Source organism: Corylus avellana, chromosome 9, assembly GCF_965113065.1.
Source record: "Corylus avellana chromosome 9, dhCorAvel1.hap1.2, whole genome shotgun sequence".
NCBI lineage: Eukaryota > Viridiplantae > Streptophyta > Magnoliopsida > Fagales > Betulaceae > Corylus > Corylus avellana.
Window position 1 is genome coordinate 17,746,109 of NC_142498.1, and position 25,502 is coordinate 17,771,610.

General features: G+C 35.9%; 2 protein-coding genes and 1 pseudogene across 3 annotated transcripts; 1 reads left to right on the forward strand and 2 right to left on the reverse strand.

Annotated features, from left to right (window-relative positions):
* Window positions 1-2,468: 2,468 nt before the first annotated feature.
* Window positions 2,469-4,242, reverse strand: LOC132191014 (uncharacterized protein At1g28695 pseudogene; annotated as a pseudogene). Its single transcript, XR_015909166.1, has 3 exons — window positions 4,064-4,242; window positions 3,620-3,985; window positions 2,469-2,984 (listed from the first exon to the last, which is right to left on the reverse strand). The product of XR_015909166.1 is annotated as an uncharacterized protein At1g28695 pseudogene (transcript).
* A 3,917-nt stretch (window positions 4,243-8,159) lies between these two features.
* LOC132190717 (replicase polyprotein 1ab protein) lies at window positions 8,160-16,545 on the reverse strand. Its single transcript, XM_059605767.2, has 4 exons — window positions 16,134-16,545; window positions 13,499-13,552; window positions 9,782-9,907; window positions 8,160-8,612 (listed from the first exon to the last, which is right to left on the reverse strand). The coding sequence occupies exons 1-4, from the start codon at window positions 16,485-16,487 to the stop codon at window positions 8,433-8,435; spliced, it is 714 nt and encodes a 237-aa protein (XP_059461750.2). The 5' UTR covers window positions 16,488-16,545; the 3' UTR covers window positions 8,160-8,432.
* A 1,091-nt stretch (window positions 16,546-17,636) lies between these two features.
* SWC2 (DNA binding protein SWC2) lies at window positions 17,637-24,292 on the forward strand. The gene is made up of 10 exons (XM_059604628.2): window positions 17,637-18,112; window positions 18,422-18,493; window positions 18,609-18,652; window positions 18,741-18,987; window positions 19,282-19,357; window positions 19,492-19,611; window positions 19,741-19,809; window positions 21,105-21,147; window positions 23,791-23,856; window positions 24,040-24,292. The coding sequence occupies exons 1-10, from the start codon at window positions 17,972-17,974 to the stop codon at window positions 24,236-24,238; spliced, it is 1,077 nt and encodes a 358-aa protein (XP_059460611.2). The 5' UTR covers window positions 17,637-17,971; the 3' UTR covers window positions 24,239-24,292.
* Window positions 24,293-25,502: the final 1,210 nt, after the last annotated feature.

A 25,502-nucleotide genomic window follows, 5' to 3' on the forward strand; every position in this document is an offset into this window, starting at 1 on the left:
ATAGTATATTTCGTCATTTCATTTTATTTAGGGATAAATACATTTTTGGCTCCGGTGTGGTTTGAGGGTTTAACAAATAACTCTATGAGTTTTAAAAAAGATGCATGTTATAAAATCATATTTTTTTACAAATTCAATAGATCAATTATTAAATTTGTGGGTCCTACATAAATTTAATGGTGGAAGGGATTTTTTTTTTTATCATTGATCAGCTATATGGAAGGATTTTAATCATGGCTTAGAGTGAGTTGTTGGAAAATAGTGAAATTATGGAGAAGAAGAGAAGAACTCAAGTTTAAATAATTAAGATCACTTCAATAGAGACTAGAGAGAGAGAGAAAAAAAAAATGGCAATTTATAAAGAGATGAGTTTGTAATTGGATAAAATATTTTGGAAACTTTCCATTTTCTTAGCATTTATTTATTTACTTTTCCATTTCATTTTGTACGTTAAACACAATCTTTAGTGTAGCATAATTCCTATATTTTGAAAGTTGAAATAAATTTTATATTTTGTCTGCGTGTGGACATGTACGTGCGTAGCATAATTGGGATTGAATGTTGAAGCAACTCATGTCTAATTAATGCAAACAATCCAATTGGCACTTATAAATTTATTGTTGTCTCACATAAGTCAATGATTAATTCTACAAATCTAAGAATATGATCCTCTCCAGTTCAAAATGAATTGGAAAATATTCAGTTCATAGTTGAGATTTTTTCTTAAAAATCATAGAGGTACAAATAGGACACATGTCCCACTACCAAAAAAAAAAAAAAAAAAAAATTCAGATTAAAAAAAATAATAATAATAAAATAATAAAAAAATAAGGGGTGTCTGACCACCCCATCTTGACCATAGGGGGTGGCCAGACCACCTCATTTTAGCTGAGAGTGGCTTGAGAGCCACCCCAATGGCCGGCCAGGAGTGGCCGGACCACCCTATGGTCCTTGAGGGGTGGTTCGGCCACCCCCTAAACCCAAACTAAAAAAAAAAATTGTTTGGCCCTTGGGGTGGACAGACCACCCCAAGGGCCAAATGAATTTATGTGTTTTTTTTCGAACTAGCCATTGGGGGAGGCCGGACCACCCCCAAGGGCCATCGCCACCCCAGATTGGCGATCTGGGGAGGCCGAAGCCACCCCAGCCCCAACTGGGGTGGTTGGCCACCCCTTAATTTTTTTTTATATATTTTTTAAAAATATACAATATTTTGTTATTTTATTATTTTTATTAATGGGACATATGTTCTATTTATGGCCTTAGAGCATCTCCAGTAGCATTAGGTATTTTACCTAGTCAAAAAACATTATTCTCTATTTTACCTACTCATTTTTCTATATAAACTCCAACAACTTCTTTATTCCATTCTCTACTTTTCTTTAAATATTATTATTTAATCTTTTTTTAATTTATTTTTTTTAATTTTTCTCTCTCTCACTCTCTCTCCTTCTAACTCAACCCAAACCCCTCATGGCCAACCTCTGCAATTATCTCTTCCCTCTCCTCTCTCTCTCCCTCTCTCTCTCTGCACACCACCACAACCTAAGAAACTTTAAATTTTGAAGCTTAAACAACGCTGCCACAGAAGAAGGATTTGATACTAGAAGAAAAAAGGATTTGATACGGTTAGCCTATGGTGGATCTAAACCCCATCTACAACCGTGGGTTCTGGTGCTCATGTTGGCAAAATTTTTTGTTTGGATTTCGGATGATTTTAGGTGTGATTAACTTAGTCTTGAGGAATTGGGTCAGTCTCATGGGGTGTAGGTGAGGAAGAATGATATGATACTAGAAAGAAATATGAGAGGAGGGGTTGTTGGGTGGGTTTGTCTAAAAAACAAGAATGCCTATGTGAGGAAGAGGAAGAGAGAGAGAAGAGAGAGAAATAATATTAAATAATATTATATTTAATCTAGTGTGCTACAATAAATAGCTACAAATTGCTATTCACTGTAGTAGTTAAGATATAATAGCTAACATGAAGCTATTATGTTGGAGCAAAAAAAAAAAAAATGGCAAAAATAGCTAAATGTAGCTAATATCTCTCTTTTAGCTATATTGTTGGAAATGCTCTTAAGATTTCTTTAAGAAATTCTGACCATTAACTGGATATTCTCCGATCCAAACTGGACTGATGAGGATCCTAACCTATTCCACAATCTAATGGTTAATCTATTGAATTTGTAAGAAAATATGAAAAAAAATTATTGACACCAATTATTTCCCTCTTAGGAATCACAAAATAGCTAGGTGTAAAAAATAGATTTATTGATATTGCCTACATGCATGAGAATATTGTTCTTCACATTTTCGCATGATCATCATGCATGTCATGAAGAGCGCCGCCAATACATTTATTTTATGGCACGGGTGAAAACTGATGAGAAGCGGTTATATATAGCAGTCCCACACAGTATAGTAGATATTGATTACTAACATTTCTCTTAATTAATTCGTCTCGTCGGTCACCATTTGTACCCAATCCATGAGTCCGTGCATGCCACATGCATCAACGTTGACAATCCAGATGTCAAACTATCGTTGGTAGATGGCCTCTTGAACATCTTCCAATCATGAATGAGAGCAGACAGATCCGCCAGCTTGGCACGAATAGTACGACAGCAATTGGCATGGACGGTTGTGAGAGCTTTGAAGTCTTTGGTGTCTTGACAGAAGCCAGTGAAGTATTTGGTGTCCAGGAATCTTACAGTGAGGCCTATGTCTCTTAACACACCTCCACGCATCATATTTCCTAAAATCAATTGATCATTTAATCCCGTAGAGTTATCTTTCCGGGCGTACCATGCATCAAATAATGAGATGGTCTTGTTGTTGGATCTGATCATGTAGAACCCGGTGTTCATGGGGTTGGCTTCTGACCCTTCATCACCGTTGAAAACATCTGTGCTGATTTCAAGATCAATGGTTCCATTTTGGCTCAGCCTTGGAAATGGATTCCTTAGCCACATCACATCAGTGTCCTGTCATAAATTAAAAAATAAAAATAAAAAACTCATCAATTAATAATAATTCAGAAATGTTTTATTTCTATATTATTGTCTTCTTGACGGAGTGATTGAATTCTGAAAACCCTAAGATTTAAGATACATTATATACAAGTATAAAATCTTTTCATAGTCACTCCAGACAAGTTACTATTTATGAATAGTCAAATAAATTATTGCTACTTTCACGGCTTTCGGTGCAATTTACTCAGGATAAAGCAGCATGAACTTGCATTCACTGAAGTAGGTTAGACAAAATCTTCATAACTCAGTCACTCAATCAAGAAGACAATAATTCATAAATGAAACCTTGAGTCTATTTAAGGGAAGGAAATGTAGAGTTTCGGTAGACTGGACAATACTCTCTACATGAAACTTACTTATCCATTCCTGCAACCTACTATCTTTGTAATATTTCTTTGTAAACTTTTGAAGCATCAAGCTTTGAAATGATTTCAAACAACTTATATCTTCTTTAGCCAACCAGTTATTTGTAAGTGTTTATCAACATTATTCTATGTTAATTTATGGGCATCAATTTTCAGTTTATTTAACTGCTTCATTACTTGTGCTATAAATATAAAAATGAGTAAGGAAATTAATGAAGGTACCGTGAAAATGAAACTGTAGCCTCGCTTCAGTACGTCTCCCAGAAAGAGTGTTCTCCTCCACATCATCTTGATAAAATTATCGGACATGTAGAGCTTCTCAGCCTTGGAATCCATGTCGTCCTCCATTTCAAGCATGTAGCAATGAAGCCGAAGAAATTTGCAGCGTTCGAACGACGTCGGATCCATCGCAACTAATAGAAGGTGATCTACCAATTCCCGCGTATCTTCCCCGACCCAAAAACTATCCAAAAACATGTCAAGCATCGGCTTGTCTCCCTCCACGTAAGCCTTGTTCACAATGGTGATTATTACTGTCCTGTCCTCCATGGAAGCCTCCGACAAAGCTACCTCCAGTGCATCATCGCCCTTAATATATATATATCACATAAATTAATATATATAACACCGCAATAATTCAATTAAAGAAAAAAAGAAAAAGCTTACGGTTTTAGAGGGTTGACATTGGTTATATTGTACGGACAGGAGTGGCTTAAAGGAGGTGGGGAAGGCGACGAAGACATAGAGTAAACCGACGAACAAGAAGAGGGATATGAGTGCTATAAGGCCGACTCGATCCTTGTGCTTATTCATGTGTTTGCTGGAAAATGAATATTGTTTGGTTCCGGCCAGTTTCAGGTGTACCAGCGCTTGAATAGTGTCAGAGAGAATATATATGTTCTTATATTAAAGGAGATTTGTTAAATATATTAATGTAGAGAGAAGAGAGCATAATTAGTGTTGCATTTTAATAACGAGGAATGATAGGGACTCAACTTTTTTGCCCAACAAAAGTCTAACTTTTGCCTTATTTATTTTTAAAAAATAAAATAAAATAAAAAATGAAAAAAATGTTTAAAGCAACCCTATCTATTTTTTGTCTTTCTTTTATTTGGTATTTTTTTTAAAATGAAAAATGGTATTTTTTTCATAATAATGTCATTTTTTGTAAGAAAATGTCATTATTATGAAGAAAAATACTATTTTTCATTTTTAAAAAAATACTAAATAAAAGAAATGCAAAAAATAGATAGGGTTGCTTCAGACATTTTTTCCATTTTTCATTTTGTTTTTTTTAGAAAAAAAATAAAAGGTAAAAGTTGGACTTTTGTTGGGCAAAAAAGTTGGGCCTTTAGCATTTCTCTTTAATAACATAGTTTGACGGTTGTTAGAAAATATATTTCCTTTCAATATCAGATTTTATGGCAACTAAATCCATCTCAATTCTCTTATTATGGCAACTAAATCTATCTCAATTTTCTCACAAATAAGAGTAAATTGTAGCTTTTACGACTTTATTATGTGAAACATAAGTCATAATTTTTTATGTCATCCAATGACGTGTTGACATGTCAGCTTTTCGAGAGTAGGCTGGTTTTTGCTCATCAGGTTAAAGCTATCTCTTTTTATTTTATTTTTTGCGCAAGATTAATCACGTTGGGAGTGTTGTTTACCAAGATTTATTTGACGGTTGGATCATTCGGTAGCCTTTGGTAAAGGTTGTTACATCTCCTGACGCCAGCACTGTTGGGATGATTCTTTGTGGAAAGTAAAGTCAGCAAAAAAAAAACATTAGATCGCAATTCGCAAAGAAAGGTAACGTGGAAGAGTATGAAAGGAGAGGAGGACTCAAACCCAAGGCATTAGAAGTCACCATTTATACATCAGACTCAGAGGGCCACCGGTATTATACCGTATGTACACTTCATCACTTATTTGATTGTTGTGTAGAAAATGAACATAAACACTTTCAAAACACTGAAGAGATAATCAGGCAATGAATATGAGGTGAGAAGATTTATTTAATTGCATAAACTCAAGGTGGTCCAATGGATGGGGCTATTAGCAAGAAGCGGAGTAGCTCTAAACCAATGAGCATACGGCTTAAGAAGGCATTCCTTCAATATTCATTGCGAGTAGCTTCCGCACATCACGCAGGTTATGGGCTAGTTTATATAATTCTGAATAGGCCTGTTTTAGTTTGTATTTAGTCTAAGGCATGCCAGTGTTCTTTTACAGATTTTTCTTTTATTATTTGCTCCTTTACTTCGCAAAAAAGAAAAAGAAAAAAAGGACATTGTGAGCCCGGGAAGATGGCATACGATTATGTGCTCTGGTCTGGTGAAATCCTAGTTAAAGCGAAGGGCAGGGATGCAATGGCAATCACCATCATGTGGCGCAAGTTCATCGTAGAATTACCATCACCGGTAGTAGTGGTGCTGGCAGCAATGGTCGAGGAAATATAGTAGCAATGAAAGTGGATGTGACTAGTGTTTTGTTGATTCAAATGTGACTCAGACAATAATATATAACAAGACAAAACATCCATTTCTTCCATCTATAGACATGCCAAATTTCCATTAACCAAATCGCCAAACTACTAGTAATAAATTTATCATAGTGATTTAAGCATATCCCACTTCTATTATAATTTATTACCAAAAAAAAAAAAAAAACTTATATCATAATTAAGTTAGGATTATTCTTAGACACCTTTTAAAATTAAGCAATTGAATGGTTTGTTCTTCCAAATGAATTTTTTTTTTTTTTTTTGGATAGGTAATTAATTTGGGCTCCAATGAAAGTCAGCGTTCTGAAATGATGCGTTTTAAAGCGAACTTAATGAAACGGTGCGTTTAAGTCGTCTTCTTCATAACTTAACCTAACTTTCTAAAATTCTAAATATCTAAAACTAAGTCTGAACTCTGAAGACTGAATGCATCGTCTGCCACCGCTGGCTAATCGAAGCCCTTGAGTGAAGTTTTTTCTAAAGGGGCTAAGGGAAATTTTTGAGGGCCGGGGGGCATCCTCTCGACCCCCTTTCAACTCCCTCCGCCCTTGTTCAAGTCCAAAAAGAAAAGGACTTTCAAAAGCTCAAAAGCATATATAAAACAAACATTTAAGTCCTAAATAACGGTAAACACCTAAAAATGAAATGAAAGATACAACCCATCTCATTTTTCCTACGTTTTCTCGGAAAGCAAACAGGAAGGATAATAAAGCAAATGAACCTCAGAGAAAGCAACGAAGGAGGCTCTTCTAGGGTTCGTGTGAGCTAGCGCTTTTTCTCCTCGTCGACTTTGTTTCTCTCCGTTGACAACAGCCAAATAAGTCCAAATTTACTTTTACCCTAAATGAATTTCAAGATGCTTTGCCACTAATCTTTAAAAAATCAACTTTAAAAAGTTTCACTGTAAGAGTTCACAATTTAAACAAGCTCTGAAAGTTTTCTAAAATGTTCTTTTTTCCTTGAGATAAGTCTACCCCAAAAAATAAATAAATAAATAAATACATAACACTACACTAGATAGTTCCTAAAGGTAAACGTCCAATTAGAACAAAACTTATTGATACAGCAAAAAAAAAAAAAAACAAAAAAAAAAAAAAAAAAATCTAGAACTTAACTTTGAAAAGATTTATTTTGGTAAAGCTAATGGCTAACTTGACCAGGTTCCCTTGGGATCATTAGACTGTCAACCATCAATATGAAGATCTTCTGTAAGCAACGAGAGGCTGTGGTATTCCTAGTGAAAAGAACGATATATAGATTTGACAATATTCAACAATCTCTATAAGCACTCTGAAATTAAGCAATTGAATGATTTGTTCTTCCAAATGATTTTTTTTTTTTTTTTTTTTTATAGGTAATTAATTTGGGCTCTAATGAAAGTCAGCGTTCTAAAATGATGTGTTTTAAAGCGAACTTAATGAAACGGTGCGTTTAAGTCGTCTTCTTCATAACTTAACCTAACTTTCTAAAATTCTAAATATTTAAGACTAAGTCTGAACTCTGAAGACTGAATGCATCGTCTGCCACCGCTGGCTAGCTGAAGCCTTTGAGTGAAGTTTTTTCTAAAGGGGTTGAGGAAAATTTTTGAGGGCCGGGGGGCATCCTCTCGACCCCCTCCCAGCTCCCTCCGCCCTTGTTCAAGTTCGAAAAGAAAAGGACTTTCAAAAGCTCAAAAGCATATATAAAACGAACATTTAAGTCCTAAATAACGGTAAACACCTAAAAATGAAATGAAAAATACAACCCATCTCATTTTTCCTACGTTTTCTCGGAAAGCAAACATGAAGGATAAGAAAGCAAACGAACCTCAGAGAAAGCAACGAAGGAGGCTCTTCTAGGGTTCGTGTGAGCTAACGCGGTTTCTCCTCGTCGACTTTGTTTCTCTCCGTTGACAACAGCCAAATAAGCCCAAATTTACTTTTACCCTAAATGAATTTCAAGATGCTTTGCCACTAATCTTTAAAAAATCAACTTTAAAAAGTTTCATTGTAAGAGTTCACAATTTAAACAAGCTCTGAAAGTTTTCTAAAATGTTATTTTTTCCTTGGTATAAATCTACCCGAAAAGAAAAATAAAATAAAATTTAACACTACACTGGATAGTTCCTAAAGCTAAAGGTCCAATTAGAACAATACTTATTGATACAGCCATAAAAAATGAAAAATAAAAAATAAAAAATCTAGAACTTAACTTTGAAAAGATTTATTTTGGTAAAGCTAATGGCTAACCTGACCAGATTCCCTTGGGATCATAAGACTGCCAACCATCAATATGAAGATCTTCTGTAAGCAACGAGAGGCTGTGGTATTCCTAGTGAAAAGAACGATATACAGATTTGACAATATTCAACAATCTCTATAAGCACTCTGAAATTACAGGAGGCAGAGTTAACACTAACACGAAAAGTATAACCAGACTAAATATCAGAAGGAAAGAACACTGGAAAGTATTGCATTCTTTTTGCTCTCTCTGTATACGACGTCCCCGAAGAGCGAACTGACATGGCACCATCACTTGGGAATCCCTTCATTTCTCCTCAAAATCAACGTCAATAATCTCAGGCTCCGACTTTGAAGTAGTGTTTCCTCTGCCACCTCTGGAGAAGAAGTCCCCCTTCGGCTGCCATACAGTGTTTCCACAGCTTGTGCAACGGATTATTTGGTTCTTGTAACCAACAAATTGCCTCTTACAAGCTGGGCAAGCCCCCTGTCCAAGTTTTGTGCAAAATGACACGTCAGCTAGTTTGTTAATAGAAAATTCCAACGGGTGAGTGAAATTAAAAGGGGTTTGAGGTTAACATTGCAAAGCCGTGACACATTAGTGATTAGAGAGGATAAGTGAAGTTTCCCAAAAGACACCAAGATATACTATATACCTCTTAAATTTCTAATACAGTTCATATATCTAGCTTGCCCACTAACGTCTCAAATCATTACATATAATTTTTTTTTTTTTTTTTGATTTGGTACCGGGTATCCAGAGCTTCGATCCGACTAATCCCAGGGTGCATAGGCCCTTGGCAAGGAGTTTTCCGCAAGTGCACCTCAGTTATTTCAAAGGGCGAACCCCCAGTCCGATGGCCCCAAAAAGCAGTTTGCACTCGATGGGTTTTGAATCATTACATATAATTTTTATATTGACAACTACCCCATCTGATGCCAAGGAAGCAGGGTTATCTTTGACAACATCTGATACATACATGAATAAGCTATACATTGCAAAATAGATCAAATGCAATCATAGAACCAAGTTAACTTACATCATTAAGTGCAGTGAAAATATATAAATTCCTAGCAAAAACTAAATAAGGAAGATATTCACCTAAACAACAAGGCACAACATTGTGAAAACTATTTCCACCTGTTAGCATTTTTCAAAAACAAATTAATTCTTTGAAAGAAACTCAAAAGTTCAATATAACCATTAAATTCTTGAAATAAAAACAATTAAGCAAAAGTCTTACAACATTAGCCCATATATCAATTAATATTGATCAGGACAAAAAAGGTACATATGCCACCAGAAGAAAAATATAGTGAGGACTTCCCTTTTGATTGGACCATATCAGGAGCAAAAGTTATGCCAATAAAAAAAGGTCACAATTTCTGTGGAATGGTATCAATAGCTTGAAAGATGATCACTTGATTATCTGATCAAGGTGGACTTTTATCCTAACATGTTTTCAAGTATATGTGGTACAAGGAGAAACTGACAAACAGTTCATAGCTAATTACACAATGTTGATAATGGCATATAACGCAACCAGTCCAATCACACCCTAAAAAAGAATTGCCGCTAAAATAATATTAAAATTATAAATGCACACATGCATCCACATTCACGGGCAAAAGCAGAACAACAAGAACCAGTAATACCTTTATAACGAGGTTATTGGCAATAGCACCAATGAGAAGAGGACCAGCAAATGGCAGTACCCATGTTGCGATTATCAAGAACCGAAAAAGCCATCCAGACAATGCAAACCAGAGGAAGAAAATTGTCTACAAAAAAAAAAAAACAATAACAAGAAGAAGAAGAAAGTTGTGTGAGCCAATAAAAAACAAAGTTTGCATAACCAACATCCAGAATACATACAAAGAGAAAATAAGGAAAAGGAATACATATTAAAGTACTACTTCATTTTGAAATTTTTTACATCACTCGGGGATAGAATATACAGCCTTCAAATTGACTTGTTTAATCTGCAATATGACTCACAGCTTTAGACTAAATTGGAGGCCTGTGCTTAGCTAACCTTCATAAAGTAATTAAATGAATTAATGACTAGTTACATCAAGAGTTTTATAAGACAAACTAAAAAATACAATGCCACCCTCAACTCATATCAACAAGCTATTTCCCTAGTTCCAAACTACTTGGGGTGGGTTTTGAAGATAGTCATAAGCAACTGTCCAATGGTAAAGGATTTTGAAGAAGGTCTTTAATTCCACCACCGTTCTCTTACAATTTTCAAAAGTACGATTATTTCTCTCTCTAGGTACACCACATTAAGCAAAACTCATCTTCCACACTGCTACACTTTGAAAAGTACCACCCTGCCCTCTCCGACATGTGAAGAGATCCACCACCCGTCGAGGCATGACCCATTTTAACCCATAAATGCTAAAAGTAGAACTTCATAAGGCATTAGCAATCTCACAATGGAGTAGAAGGTAATCTACAGATTCCCCACTATTCTTGCACATGTAACACCAATTACTTATCAAAAAAAATGTAACACCAATTTACCACTATAAAATGTTTTCTCAAGTTATCCATAGTAAGAAGCGGCCAACCAAGCAAAGAACGCAACTGTCAAGAGAACCTTATTTCGCCAAATACTCCTCCATGGAAAATGATTATTATCAAGGGGAGTAAAGACATTATAGAACAATTTGACATCAAACAACCCTCTCTTGGAAGGGGCCAAACAAAACTTGTTTTCATCACCCCGTCTCAATCTGATGGAATAGAACAGATTGAAAAACATGATGAAAAAATCCACCTCTTAATCGTACACCACTCTGATAAAATTAATGTTCCATTGACGAGTCACTGGAAAGTTGTGAGCGATCTGCCACGGAAGCATCTTTGAAGCGAGCAATACTAAATAACTATGGAAAAGCTATCTTAAGGGTATGCTCTCCACACCACACATCATGCCAAAATCTAATACTATATTCATCACCCACCTCAAATCTAGTATATCTAGAGAACCCCAACGACCAACCCTTTTTGATACTTTTCCATAGACCAACCCCAACGACCCATTAACCTCACTGAAACTCCACCTACCCAATGAGCTACCATATTTAAATTTCTAAACCTACCACTTTTACACAAACACAACCGCTTACAACCAGCCAAATGACACTCTATTATGTGTTCTTAAGGTCTTCTCTAATAAACTCTCTCTCTCTCTACCCTCATCGGAAAGTGAAGATGCATCCCGACATTTCTTAGTTGTTTGTTGGTTTTTCCAGCAACGATAAAAGCCTAGCTTTCCTTTTCTGGTTTTGCAATGGGGTATTTGAGTAGATTTTATGTGGAAGCTAAGTCATTCGAGTTCGTTTGTGAGAAATGGGTATTAGTTGTTCAAGTTTACAAAATAAGAAAGGGTATCATGCATTCTGTATATCTGGGTAGTGTTAGGGTTGTTTGTAATCTTTGTAAAAGCCTTGGCTGGCTGAATTTATTAAGGATCACAACTGAGTGTTTCCTAAGGGACCTTGATCGTCCTTTGTATAATCATTTTTGTATGAAAGGTTAAGAGTTTTTCCTGAAATTTATATCTGTGTTGGTGTGAGTGTGGCTGACCTAAGTGTAGAGACACTTAACTCTATCACAAGGCAAAACACGTGTGAGAAAAATTGTCTTGTAAGATTAGTGATGATGAACAATGACATATGCTTCAACACCCCTTTTTCAGTATTGACCAAGGTGAGAAAGAAGATTGGCAAAGGAGTAGTAATTTCCAATTCAATATAGTTGGGAGTTATGTGATAGAGTAATTATATACATCACCACCCACAATATTGTGGGAACCACTCCACATAGAATTGGGGGGGTGGGGGGGTGATGAATATAATTACTCTATCACATAACTCCCAACCATATTGAATTGGAAATTACTACTCCTTTGCCAATCTTCTCTCCCCAATTCTATGTGGAGTGGTTCCCACAATATTTTGGTGCATGAGGATTGGTTTTTGGGTTGCGGGGACCATGCCAGGGATTTGGGGGGGGGGGGGGGGGGGGGGTTGGGTTTGATAACACCTCTCTGACATTTCATGAAATATGCTTGGTCACTTAATAGAGTGTTGATTCAGAATGCCTAATTTTGCATACTTCCAATGAAGGGGCGTCATTTTTGTCTTAAGGCAACCACAGCTATTTTTATAAGAAGGCACAACATTGTGGCTTTGACAATACTTAATCAAGCAAGGTGATATTTAGAAGAAGAATGTTCCAACCAAAGACTTGCAACCAATAAAGCTCAAAAGAACTGTGGGATCATTTCTCAAAAGCAGACTGGTTATGGAGATGGCATTCTTAGTTCTGCTCCAAACTCGATGGAGTCACTCCTTTCAAAGCTGGAGAATTGATGCTAGAATTGATGCAGCAGCCCTAGCACGTTTAGAAAAGAACTTACCCAATTTTGATGCCCAAGACTAGTTAGTTTTGTTTCCTTATTAAAAGTAGGGTTTGATGCGTATGCTTAAGATTTACTCAATCTGATGGTTAGCTGGTTAGGATTAGCTTACATTAGGGTTTTCTTCTAATAAAGAGATTGTAAATTTCTCCAATGGAGTTGGTGCTTATTGCATAGAGATTTACAGAGAAAGTTTTTAATGTGCGACTGTGTAAGCTCCTCTTTCTTATTATTTCTTCTTTCTATGTTTATTATCTTGATTTCTTGCACCTTCAACATTCTTTCAAACCTATAATCAGCTCTTACACCATTCATGCCAATGTTCACACAGATTAGCTTACATTAGGGTTTTCTTCTAATAAAGAGATTGTAAATTTCTCCAATGGAGTTGGTGCTTATTGCATAGAGATTTACAGAGAAAGTTTTTAATGTGTGACCGTGTAAGCTCCTCTTTCTTATTATTTCTTCTTTCTTTGTTTATTATCTTGATTTCTTGCACCTCAACATTCTTTCAAACCTATAATCAGCTCTTGCACCATTCATGCCAATGTTCACACAGCTTAGAGCAGCTACCAATTTCTTCTGTGTTTTCTTCTATTTTGAAACTATAACCCACCACCAGACCCTTTCTCTCTCACCTTATGAAACCCTTCAACCCTAGATTTCCCTGAACCTTTTGATAGCAGCTAACCAATCCAAACCTACCTTAAAAAGACCTAATTGGCCGCTGACAGGAATATTTCCAGCAAACAGTTGTCTCTAAAACTATAACCCATCACCTATTATATTGTAAGAGGCACAAATTGAAAAAAGACAAGGTTGCCCTACACCAATCAAGGGGATCTGCAGTATCATGTTAATTGTACTCAAGCATTAGTCATCATAGAAAACACCATCTACACTTGGTGTAACATGCAGCATAATTTTGAGAGATACATACAGCGAAACTTCTTCCTAATGGAGTGTTCAGAAAATCATTGAGCTGCCTCCTGTACTGCATGGATGACAAGGAACACAATTATGAGTGATCATATTGATGTCAGAAAACGTAAGAGCCCAATAATAGAACACTAATTAAAGACCAAAAGACAGTATCAATTCCATAACAGACACAAACCAATTATTAAACTCCTGTAACACCATTTGTAAATTCCCACTCAACACCTAGGTATGATTGTCTGTTGAATCAACCCAAATCTTGAATTTTTTAATTATACCAATAAAAACCTTACCATTTTAAATTCCTACCCTACAAAAAATTAGCATAGCTCACTATTGATTAGTGTCAAAACTTACAAAATCAAACTTGTTAATGTTCTCGAACTATTTTTCTAAGTAACCGGAATATGGCACGATTTGAATTTATGTAATACATATATGAGTATACACTTATATATACAATTCTATATTTTTGTGTGAATAAAATCAATCAATAAAAAAATACTGCCGGAAATTCTGCATGACAACTCCCAAAACTCTTGCAACTTCTAGCTTCAAACAGAAACTCTTTAAAAACCCTCAAAAACTACCCTACTCATCCATAATCTTCTCTCTTTTTTTTTCTTTTTTTTCTTTTTTTCCCTTGACAAGTAATTCAATATCATTAAATAAGCGTAATGGGGTGCAACCCTAGTACATAAGAAGTATACAAGAGAACCCCCTAATTAGAAGAAAACAGTGAACAAAAGTCCAAAAATCTGCAAAACTAGAAACAAGCAAGCTATGATGTGTCGATATCCAGGTAAAGTGTTGAAAATGATCCTCCATAGCTCATTGAAGTCTCTACATCTTCAAAGCTCTAAGTATTCTTATCTCTCCAAAGGCACCACATTAAACACAATGGAGTCACCCTCCATACTTCCATAATATTACCACACCCTACCTGACCTCCATAAGTCACGAACAAATCACTCACCTATCTAGGCATAACCCAATCAACCAAACAAATTAAGAATAGAGATCCATAACTCTCCTGCGATGAATCAACAAGCGATCAATGGACTCCACACTCTTCTTCCACATGTAACAAAACTCCACCACCACAACATTCATCTTTCTCAAATTATTCAATGTCAATATTTTCTCTAAAGCTATTGTCCACACAAAAAGGCCACTCGCGAGGGAGCTTTGACTCTCCAAACATTCATTAGCAATCAACACTAAATCCAAAATTTGTCTACCTCCAATGAATGCATTCTATGAATTAGATATCTTCTTTCTCAACACTAATTTTGACATGTTGGCTAAAACCATGGAAATAAATTTATAAACCCCATCCACTAAGCTAATCAGACGGAAATCCTTAATGTCCACAACACCTGCCTTCTTTGGGATAAGAGAAAGAAAAGTTGCATTAAAAATCTTCACAAACTTCCGTCAACAATGAAACTCCTTAAAAATCGCCATGATGTCTTGTTTCATTACCTCCCAATATTTCCCGAAAAAAAGGCCATAGTGAAACCATCTGGCCCAGAGCCTTGTCATCATTCAAATCCCTCACCACCTCCCACACTTCTTGCTCCTCAAAATCTCTTTCCAACCAATTACTCTCTTTCGCATCAATGGAAAGGAACGAAAGGCCATCCACCTTTGGTCACCAAGTAAACTATTCGGAATACAATTAATTGTATAATTGCACTATTTGCTCCTTTATTTCAATGGATTCAGAAGACATGTATCCGTTAATAACAAAAGAACCCACTAAGTTATTTCTTCTAGGGGAATTTGCCACCCTATGAAAAACTTTTGTATTTTTATCCCCCTCCCTTAACCACAGGGCCTTAGATTTCTGCCTTCAACTCACTTCCTCAAGAAGAATAACTTTCTCCAATTCCTTAGACATAACTTCCTACCTCCTCCTTTCATCGTCCGTGGCCCTCTACAAGAAAATCTAGCTACTGAATATCCTCCAAAAAGTCCTTTTTCTTCCCTGCATTGCCAAAAACCTCTTCATTACATTTCTTCAAATATAGTTTCAAAGCTTTCAACTTACTTGCCAACCCTTAATGGCAATTTATAGTACCAAGCTCATCACAACAAAATGATGAGGATAAGCAGACCTCTGAATTGAAGATTTGGAAGGCAGTTATCCGGATACTTCTCTTCTTTTTATTCGAAGATATCTTTAAGACAAATCCTAAAGTGGACGAGAGATTAGAACCGTACTTCAACTTCTCAAAGTAGTGTTCGCCGTGGTAATACAGTTTCTGAATATGATCCAAAACATTAGTGCCAATGAACACACATTTTGCATCGTGGTATATTCCGTCATCGAACTAGCATACAGTCTTTTTTTTTTATCATTATGTACGTCTATGAGTGTGTGTTTGATAAAATTTTCAAAATTATTTCTATTTCTTAGCTGGGAAAATTTGAAACTATTGATTTGAACTACTTGCCAAATAAACAGAACGCACAATTCAGAAGAAAAAAGAAGGGCATTTTGATAAAAACACAGCAAAGAGAAAGACCTGCACAACCCTCTCAGCATTACCAAGCACAAAACAAGCATAAAACTCCAAAATCTTAGTTCATTTCCAATCTAAGAGAGAGAGAGAGAGAGAGAGAGAGCAAACCCTCGGCAAGTTCCTGCTGAAGTCCATAGAGAAAGTGCGCCACCGAGGGCTGATCTCGAACTCCCTGTCGAAGTCGCGGGCGCGGTCGGTGGCGGAGCGGGCGACGGAGCTGAGGCGTCGGGACACGGAGAAGCGGCGGTCGAGGCGCTCGGAAGCCTTCTTGGCCTCGAAGACGAGCTGATCGAAGCCGTCGTTAGCGCTACGCCACGCGTCCCTCAAGGCCTCGCCCGAGGCCATTCGCTTCGCGAAGCCGTCGATGTCGCTGAGCCTGAAGGCCCTGACGGGCATGGCCTGGCGGCGATGATGGCGGGGCCTTAAGAGGAGTGGAGGTTGCCATGGCAGAGTTGTGACCATGATCGTAGGCTACTCCGAATGGAGATAATTCCTACTATTATTCGGACACGCAAAGTATGGAAGATATTGGATATTATATATAAACCGTAGAACCATTTGGGATGATATTTTTTTTATTTTGAGAAACATTTGGGATGATATTTACTAATCGATATCATATCTTTTAAAAAATATGAATAAATAAATTTTTTATTATATACAAAATAACTAGGATAGCATTAGCAGCAATTTCTCTTAATTTTTTTTTAAAAAAAAATTAAATAATTGAACTAATTTTTGCTTTTCTATTCAAATAAATTCTATAATAAATTTATTTTTTTTCTTAATATTTATTTAAAAAATAAAGAGAAAATAGATATTAAAAAAAACCATTTAAACATTCTTCAAATAAATTATATGAAAAAAAAAAAAAAAAAAAAAGAGAAAAGAGAAAACATTTTTTTAATAAAATAATGATAAAGGAAGCAAAAATGTTAGAATTTTTTGGTTCTCTTGAACACCGAGAGAGTAACAGCTTTCTTAAATTTTCCTTGAATATAGGATTTAGAATTTTCACAAAGTGACTTTTAAAATTATTATTAGATTTGTAAAGAATTTTTACTGAATTTTAAAATAATGATGGTTTTAAAAGCCATCTAAAAGAGTGTAAAAATGGGTGTAGAGAATTGAGAGGGTGTGTAGCATTATTTTTAGGGAAATGCTAGGTAGAAATGCTAGGTATTATTCTACTGTTCTCCTGGTGTCCTCTCAACTGTGATTTGACTTTTAAAATTATTATTAAATCTATTAGTAATTTTAAAAGTCATATCACACTTAAGAGGACACCAGGAGAACGCTATAGAAATACCTAACATCTTTTCTGAAATCTTAATTAAAGGTTTACTTGGACCATATGGATTTTGCAAAGGGAACATTTTCCTTACGGCCACCGCTCATAGGGGTGTTCAAGCGGGCTAGCAATCGATTATAATTGTAAACTAATAATCGCTAATTAATTTGATAGTCGGTTATTAAAAACCGCTAACCAATTATGGCAGTAGCAGTTCTAGGGTCTCTAATTCCACGAGGCTCTCAGTAAGCTGCAATTACCGGTTATAGATAATAACTTACGGTTATAACCAATTGAACACCCCTAACCGCTCCTCCACCTCTCGTGCCCAAGATGCGTCGGCCCTTGAAATTTAGCGTAGGTTCGATTTCTCTAGAAGGGCTTTCGGAATCCGGAAGCCCATTTGCAAAGCATTCTTGCTAAAACTAAAAACGCGACACTGCGCACGTGATTCGCCCTTGCTTCCGGCCCACACCAGACATCGCCGCACGGAGTGACAGACCCTCCGGCCCGCCGTTTCTGCGAAGCCCCGACAGTCGCTCCCCAGGACGAGAACTTCTCATTAGAAACTTTTGAATACCAAGTTCCTTCGTTCTGGTTTTATTACTATTTCCAATTCATTCATACCTTGAGTTAGAGGAGCAAAAGTATAGTCATGGAAACCTCCAAAGAAGCAGCGGCACCTGCTTTTCTCGATCGCACCTCTCGACCAACGAGAGGAAAGAGGATGACCAAGTTGCTCGACGAGGAAGTTGAGGAGGATGAGTTGTTCTGGAACCAGGAGGCTCTTAAAGAGGTAAATGCTCCTATTTCTTGGCCTCAGTTCTTTTGGGTATATCTCTTTTCTTTTTTGGTTTTGTGGGTATCTGGTTTAATGTGGAAAATTGTTATTTCTTCTCTGTATTTAGCAATATGCTTCTTTATTCTAGGAGTATTTTGCGTTAATTTGCAAATTAAGAAGCTTCTGTTCTACAAATTTTGACATATTGAAGAGAATATGTATTTATCTATTTAGAAATGGAAAAAAAGATGTTTCCAATTCATCAAGATCAGCTAGCATCTCAAGTTGCGTACATAGTTACAAGTATATACTAGTGTTTTGCAGGAAGAGAATGATGTTAATTATGAAGCAGAGCAAGAGGTTGCTGACGAGTTTGATAGCGACTTTGATGAAGATGTGAGCTCCCTACTACTTGTTGAGATATTCACATATCAATAATATCTTTAATGCTATTCAGTTTCCTATTTATCATGTCTAGTCCTCCTGATACTTCTTTTATTATCTTGTTTAGGAGCCCGAGCCAGAGGAAGAAGCAGAAAACGATGCCGAGGACAGGTTTAGCTTCTTTTGGCTAAAGGGAGTGATAGTTGAAACTATAGATTTGGTTGTGTTTCTAAATGCTAAATGTTGGGTTTTCTTATAGGACGCGTACAAAGAAGAGATTGATATACCCAGGGAAGCCCGTGGCAAAGAAGAAAAAGAAAAAGAAAGACCTTTCGAAGTTAGAGGCTGATCCTAAGGATGAAAAACAAACTCAAAATTCTATTACACCTGAACACCACAATGTCCACGAAGGAGAGAGAACGGTTAGGAAATCTACTAGAACTTCGGTCATTGTTAGGCAAGCTGAGAGAGATGCAATACGTGCAGCTTTGCAAGCAACAATGAAGGTCAGTTTGGGGTCCTTCTTCAACATTTCTTGTGGGCATACTTCCATTTCTAATTAAAGACTTGCTTGTTGTTTAAATGGGATGATGGTTGTCATTACTAAGCCATGCACTTAATGGTGATGATACATTGTTAAGCTGATGAATCCATATTAACTCGGTTGCGATTGTAATCCTGGTGTCATTTTCACCATTCCTTGGTTCATTTGATTTGTTAAAATTTCGCTACTTGTAAAATCTGCATTTCAGTGGTACTTTCAACTCTAAAACAACCAAACAATTTGGAATGAATTGCAGCCGATAAAAAGGAAAAAGGAAGGTGAGGAGAAGAAGATGACCCAAGAAGAAATGCTTTTGGAAGCAGCTCAGACAGGTTTTGACTCTTGTCACTCGGTATTAGGAAATGATCTCTGAATTGTGGGAAACTTTGAATATAGATGTTTGAAGCTGTGATGCTGTTACTTTCTGTATGATCTCAACTAGAATGGATTGATTATAATTTTGCAGAAATCATGAACTTGAGGAACTTGGAGCGTGTTTTAGCAAGGGAGGAAGAAGTTAAGAAAAGAGCAATTGTGCATAAAGCTGTGTTCAGTGGTCCACAGATACAATATTATTCAAAAGATGGCAAGTTACCACCATTATTTAATTTTCAAATTGTTTTTTACTGAACAAATGAATACACAAAGGTTTATTTTTCTGGAAAGATTAATTCACTTTGGATTAATTTAACGTTGATCTGTAAATTTGTTACAGGTTTTTCATATTTAGAATTCAGTAAAGGATGTTCATTTCAGTCAGAGATTTCTACAACGTCTGTTCCATGTAAGTTAACTTTATGTGCCTGTGAACATTATTGTGTTGGTGAAACTGCTGAGGGTATCTTCATGCAGAATGTGATTAAATATGAACCATGCCTTCCAAAATTGTTAATAATTGTTGGAATTGTTTTCTTTTGGATTTTGTTTCTATCTCAACTGTTCTGTCATAGAGTCCATTGGAATGAAGCCTTTAAACCCCCTGCCATAATCACGATAGTGGGTTTGGTATCCTGCCATCTGTATCTTTGTTATCTTTAGTCCCTGCCACTAGCAATAGTTTACCTCAGTCTAAATTGTTGAGAGGATGCATTAGAATCATCCTGTGTATTAATTATTGAGATTTCAATGAAATTTTAATTGCTTATCAAAAGAAAGAATAATAATTTACCTGTGTGCCAGTCGTCTTGCTAAGCCAGGGATTTTAAAACAAGCGGTTAGAACCCCATTTGTGATCTCAGTAGTGAATTTGTTGTCCTGCTCTCGTGCATGCTGATAATCTTTGGAGACCCTGCTCATAAAAATGATTCACCAGAGTCCACATTGCTAATTGCCTCATTTAAAGAGTCATTGATGGATTTATTTGGATGTAAACGAAAATTTAGAGTTTTTTTTTTTTTTTTTTAACGAAAATTTAGAGTTGTTGTAAAAGTATATCATTTTAGATGAAGCTATTGTATAAAATGGGAGATGCCACCAAAACTAATGGTCGATCAATTTTGGTTTTGGTAAATGATGCTACTTGAAGTTCCTATAGTGAGTTGTGATACTGTTGCCCAATTCTGCCTTCACCATGTATTGATCCAATAAATGCTGCGTGAAACTCCCAAAGCATCTGACTATAATTCACTTATACCTACTACTTTAGATAATGAGTTTGCACACTGCCCTTGTTTCATAGAAACAAAACTGTATAGCTTTATGCGGTACAAGTGAGTTGCTTATTATGATGAAGGTGGCAAAGATTCAATTGAAAGTGGCTCTTTTAAAGTTCTGATCTAATCAGCAAAACCTTGAGGATCAGAAAAGCCATTAATAGGTCTTACCCTGTTCTATGAAACCTTAATTCTTTTTCTTTTTTTTCTCTCTTTCCAATTTCTTTTCTTTTTCCCAAGAAAGTATTAATCCTCAGGCTTAAGTTTAATTAGGTGAAATGAAAAAAGAAAAGAAGTTGCCAAAGATTTTTGCATCTAGAGGCACATTTAGATGCATGTCACATTTTGTAGTGGCAATTAGGGATTTCTTGATTGAACCCTATGGCTATGCTATTGATTTATTTATTCTGTTTAAATTTCTTTCCAGATCCAGAAAAGGCTGTATGTGCAGTTACTGGTTTGCCGGCCAGGTAAGAACTCAATTTCCTATTTGGTGGTTAATGATTTTCTTAGAAGAAATTATTTTCAGAAACAAAATACAAATGTGATGTTTGAAGTCATTGATGATCTCTTTGCAAGTACAGCTGGAGAACATGTGGTTTTTAATTTAATGTTCTAGTTGCAATAGTTTTTCCCTTAATTTAGGCTATGTTTGGATGGAGAGAGGAGAGGAAAGGGCACAGGGGAATGGGTGGGTTTACACTCCCCCCTATTTAGATTTTTTATTTTTATTTTATTTTATTTTTTGGATTGAGAGAGAATTTGAGGGGGTTTTGAGGGATACTGTACCCTCTTAAAGCCTCGTTTTCAGCTCTTGCAAACTAGGAGAATTTAAACGGAGTATATTGTTTAATGAGTTTTTTTGTACATCCCTTTTTATCCTTAATAATTGGTTAAAATTTTGATGATATCTAAATAATCCTTTTTTACTTTTTTCACTCTACTGTCAGTTTATATAATAGCTTATCCTTTCCTCTCCTTTTCTCCGGACAACCAAGCAGGGGGAAGGTGTCTACTTACCTTTCCCCTCCTATTATGGATTAAAACATCCAAACGAAATAAGAGATATAGATAGTCCCTCTTTCCTCCTCTTTCTCCCCACCCCCCATCCTCTCCTCTTCCTCTTAAACATAGTGTCAGTAAAATGCTCTTAGTAAGAATCAAAAAATCAGTAAGGAAGACTTGGTAATGAAGATTGTTAAATTTTCCTTTGGTAATTAACATTCTGTTTTTCTCTCAGATTTTTTTAGCATGCATGGTATTTAAATGACATGAGCTTAACAAGCAGCTCGTATTGCCCATTGAATAAATGGTAAAACGTTAAGAAGTAAAAATCTGTGGGTGGCATGGTGGTCTTAGGTAAATGGATATGAGTTATTTTGTGGAGAGGGTTAATTTATGGAGGGTGGTAGTTTTGATATTTGGAAGGGTCAAGATAGCTGGATGACTTGAGTTCTTAGGTGTCCACAGTTTGTGGAAGGTTGATGTAGGTGGGATACTTTAATTAATAGCATATGCTTTGAGGTGTGGGATGGGAGCAAGATTCTTTTTTTGAAGGATGTATGCTGCACTGAAGCGCACCAGTTAGCACTTTTTCCCAATTTATTTTCCATTGCTATATACAAAGTAGAAACAGTGGCTGATTTTACTAAAGGTGACAGATGTGGTGTTGCGTTGGAACTAAAGGTTCATGGCTTTCTTCTGATTGGTTGAAGGTTGGGAAGTAGAATAAGTAGATGCTCCTACCCAATGTCTACATGATTCACAGGTGAACTGAGTTGGCAGAGGGGGATAGACTATCAGACAAGTCAAAAAGGAATTGTATGTTTGACATTAAGAGTTTCTTCCGATATGGAAAAGGATTCTATTACTCTTAAAGCAACATCTTCTATTTGACATAAGTTTAAAAGGAATTGCCAGAGTACTTTACCATGGAAAAGCTTTTGGCATGCTAGAACTTCCTCTAAGGGTTCTCTACTTGTTTTGACCATAACTTAGGATCCATTTTGACAGCCAAGATCTGCACAAGCACAATAATAGGAAATTTATCCTTAGCTGGTGCTAAATATCTAAACAGGACTGAGAATCGTGATTCTTTCGCTCCTCTATTGCACTGTCACCCATGATCTTTGGCCCTTGGTCTTGACTCTGGTCAGAGTCCATTGGGTTATGCCCAATTAAGTGGTTAAATTGTTAGTTTCTTGGGGTAGAAGTTGGGTGTGGGAAGAGAGTCCATTGGGTTACGCCCAATTAAGTGGTTAAATTGTAAGTTTCTTGGGGTGGAAGTTGGGTGTGGGAAGAGCCTAGTGGATGGAGAGTAATCCAATCATGTCTTTGTGATGCATTGCCTGGAAAGAAACAATAGGGCATTCAAAAGAAGCGAGAAGTCAGTGGGAGAGTGCAAGTAAAGGCTTTGTTCAAATGGGTTTTGGTTTATACTTTTGTTGGCTCTTCAGACTCTTTCTTAGACCTGATATCTCACCCTTATGATCTGATTTGTAACTATATTTATCTTCTTCTTCTTTTTTTTTCTTTTTTTTTTTTCTTTTTTTTTAATTTTTTTTTATAGCTTTTGAGGTATCCCCTTTTATATATTCCTTTCCATGCTTTTCAATATAAATTTTTTATATTGAATAAAAAAAGATGGAACCAATGAGCTCAGGTCAAACAATACCTTCTCCCTTTGTAGCAAGGTGGAGGGTGAGATCGTGGGTTCAAGTCCACCGGGTGTGTGTTTAAAAAAAAAAAAAAAAAAAAGGACCGAGTAAGATGGTAGGGCTCAAGATCTTGTGTCATACCAGTATGACAACATAATCATTTGCGTCTGAAGTATGTGACTTTTATAACTGTTTTTTCTTTATAAGTTTTTTGGCCCTAAGGGGAGGGGAAAGGAAATATTCAAACTAGTAACTTGTATAACATATGAGTTATTAAGTACGTCTAAGAATGCACATTATTTTTCTGTTTCTTACAATTATATGAGCCATTTGAAGCCCCAAACGATTTCGACGCCTCTCCTATTGACCTTTGATATTGAAGTTGTTTTGAAAATTGTACCTTCTTCCTTTTTCCTACCATCACACCTCTAAATTGATTGTCATTTGATGTTGTAGATACCGTGATCCAAAGACAGGGCTACCTTATGCAACAAAGGAAGCTTTTAAAATAATTCGTGAACGGTATGGTTCCCCTTACATCCTATAGCATGTGTTTTGGATTTTTGTCAGAAAAGCCAAAACAAATGTATGCTTTGATGACAAACTAAAGGAAAAAGATATTTAATTTTTGTTTGTGTATATTTCTTTTTTTAATACTTATCTAAATTGATCCTCATCTTTTTCTTTTGATGGGTGATTTTGTAGTTTTTCTAAAGAAGAGAGTGGGGTCCAAAAGGAAATGGACATGGGAGATTTATTGGATTCACTATCTGGAACAGGATTTTCAGCTAAGCAGAGGAGATCAGTGACATCAAATAAAAGTGAAGTGTCATATTTTCGATACTCGGCTCGTTTTCGTAGAATTCCTGCTCTTGAAAGTGATATTGATGAAGATGATGATTGAAACTTGGAAATTTGACATTTCATATAATTATAAGATTAACTTGTTTAGGTGATTGCTTTTTATCTTCTTTGAAGTTGTATTTATATTTTAAATTTGTTGCGCCATGGTTTTCTAGTTAATAATACGGGGAAAAAAATGGCATTTTATAGAGGTTCAAATGGAAACACCCTTTAAGAGGCAATTCATTTGAATATACGAGTAATTAATAGTTTGTGAAATTTCATTTTAACTTTCTTGAATTGTCATTGTTTTTGCAATTACTGTCTTAAACTTAAAAACTGGTGGGGGTATATTTTAACTAAAAATAAATAAATAAAGTGGAAAAAAATATTTAAAGTGAGCCGAAAAAAAGCTTAATTCTCAAATCCGGACCAAAAAAAGTAATTAATAAAAAAAGTTGTTAGCCGGATGTGGTTAACCGCTAACCGGGCCGTTTAGCAGTTAGCGGAAGTGGTTAGTAAAATGTACTAACCACTTAAGCGGTTGCGGTTAGCGGTATTAGCCACTAACCGCTAACCACAAGGTCACCCCTGCTTATGGAGTTCTTTCCTAGGTCTGAGTTGAGGCCTATTTGGACACAAACAAGAGTCCTACTATGTGTTTGTGGCATTGTGCGTTGTCAACGACTCAACAGTGTATGATGTTAGAATTTGTCTTCTTTTTTTTTTTTTCCTAAGTGAGAATTTGGTATATTTAGCATTGAAAGAAGTGATATACATAATCTATAGATTTTAGATAAAAGAATGATAGTCTTTGCACATATTTATTATATTTATTTTATATTGATTGATGTGATGTATTTTAAGTAACTTTTTTTTATGTTATTAAAAGTGTTGATATGAAAAGTTACTTTATTTATTTTTATGTTATTTGAAATAATTAACATAGAAAGTCACTTTATAGACGCCATGCTCTACATTCAATGCTCGCTCAATAACCTGCAAAGTATGTATTGATCTCTATCAACTTCTTATCTCCCCTTCTTCTAATACATCCCCTTCTTGCCTATCTAAGGCCGGACAAAATTTGACCACCTCATATTCCCTCCTTCACTACTATCTCTGGCTTTTTGATTATTTTATCAAAACCTATATGGTTTTTATTTCAATTATAGTCTCTTTAGGCTTAATCACCCTTCTGCTTGTCATTCTTCCTTGGGACATGAATAAGCAGCATGCCCAATAACACTTCCCATATGTTTGGTACACATAAGGACTAATATATTAAGAAAAATGAAAGAAGATAGAATAAAATAGTTTTGGTG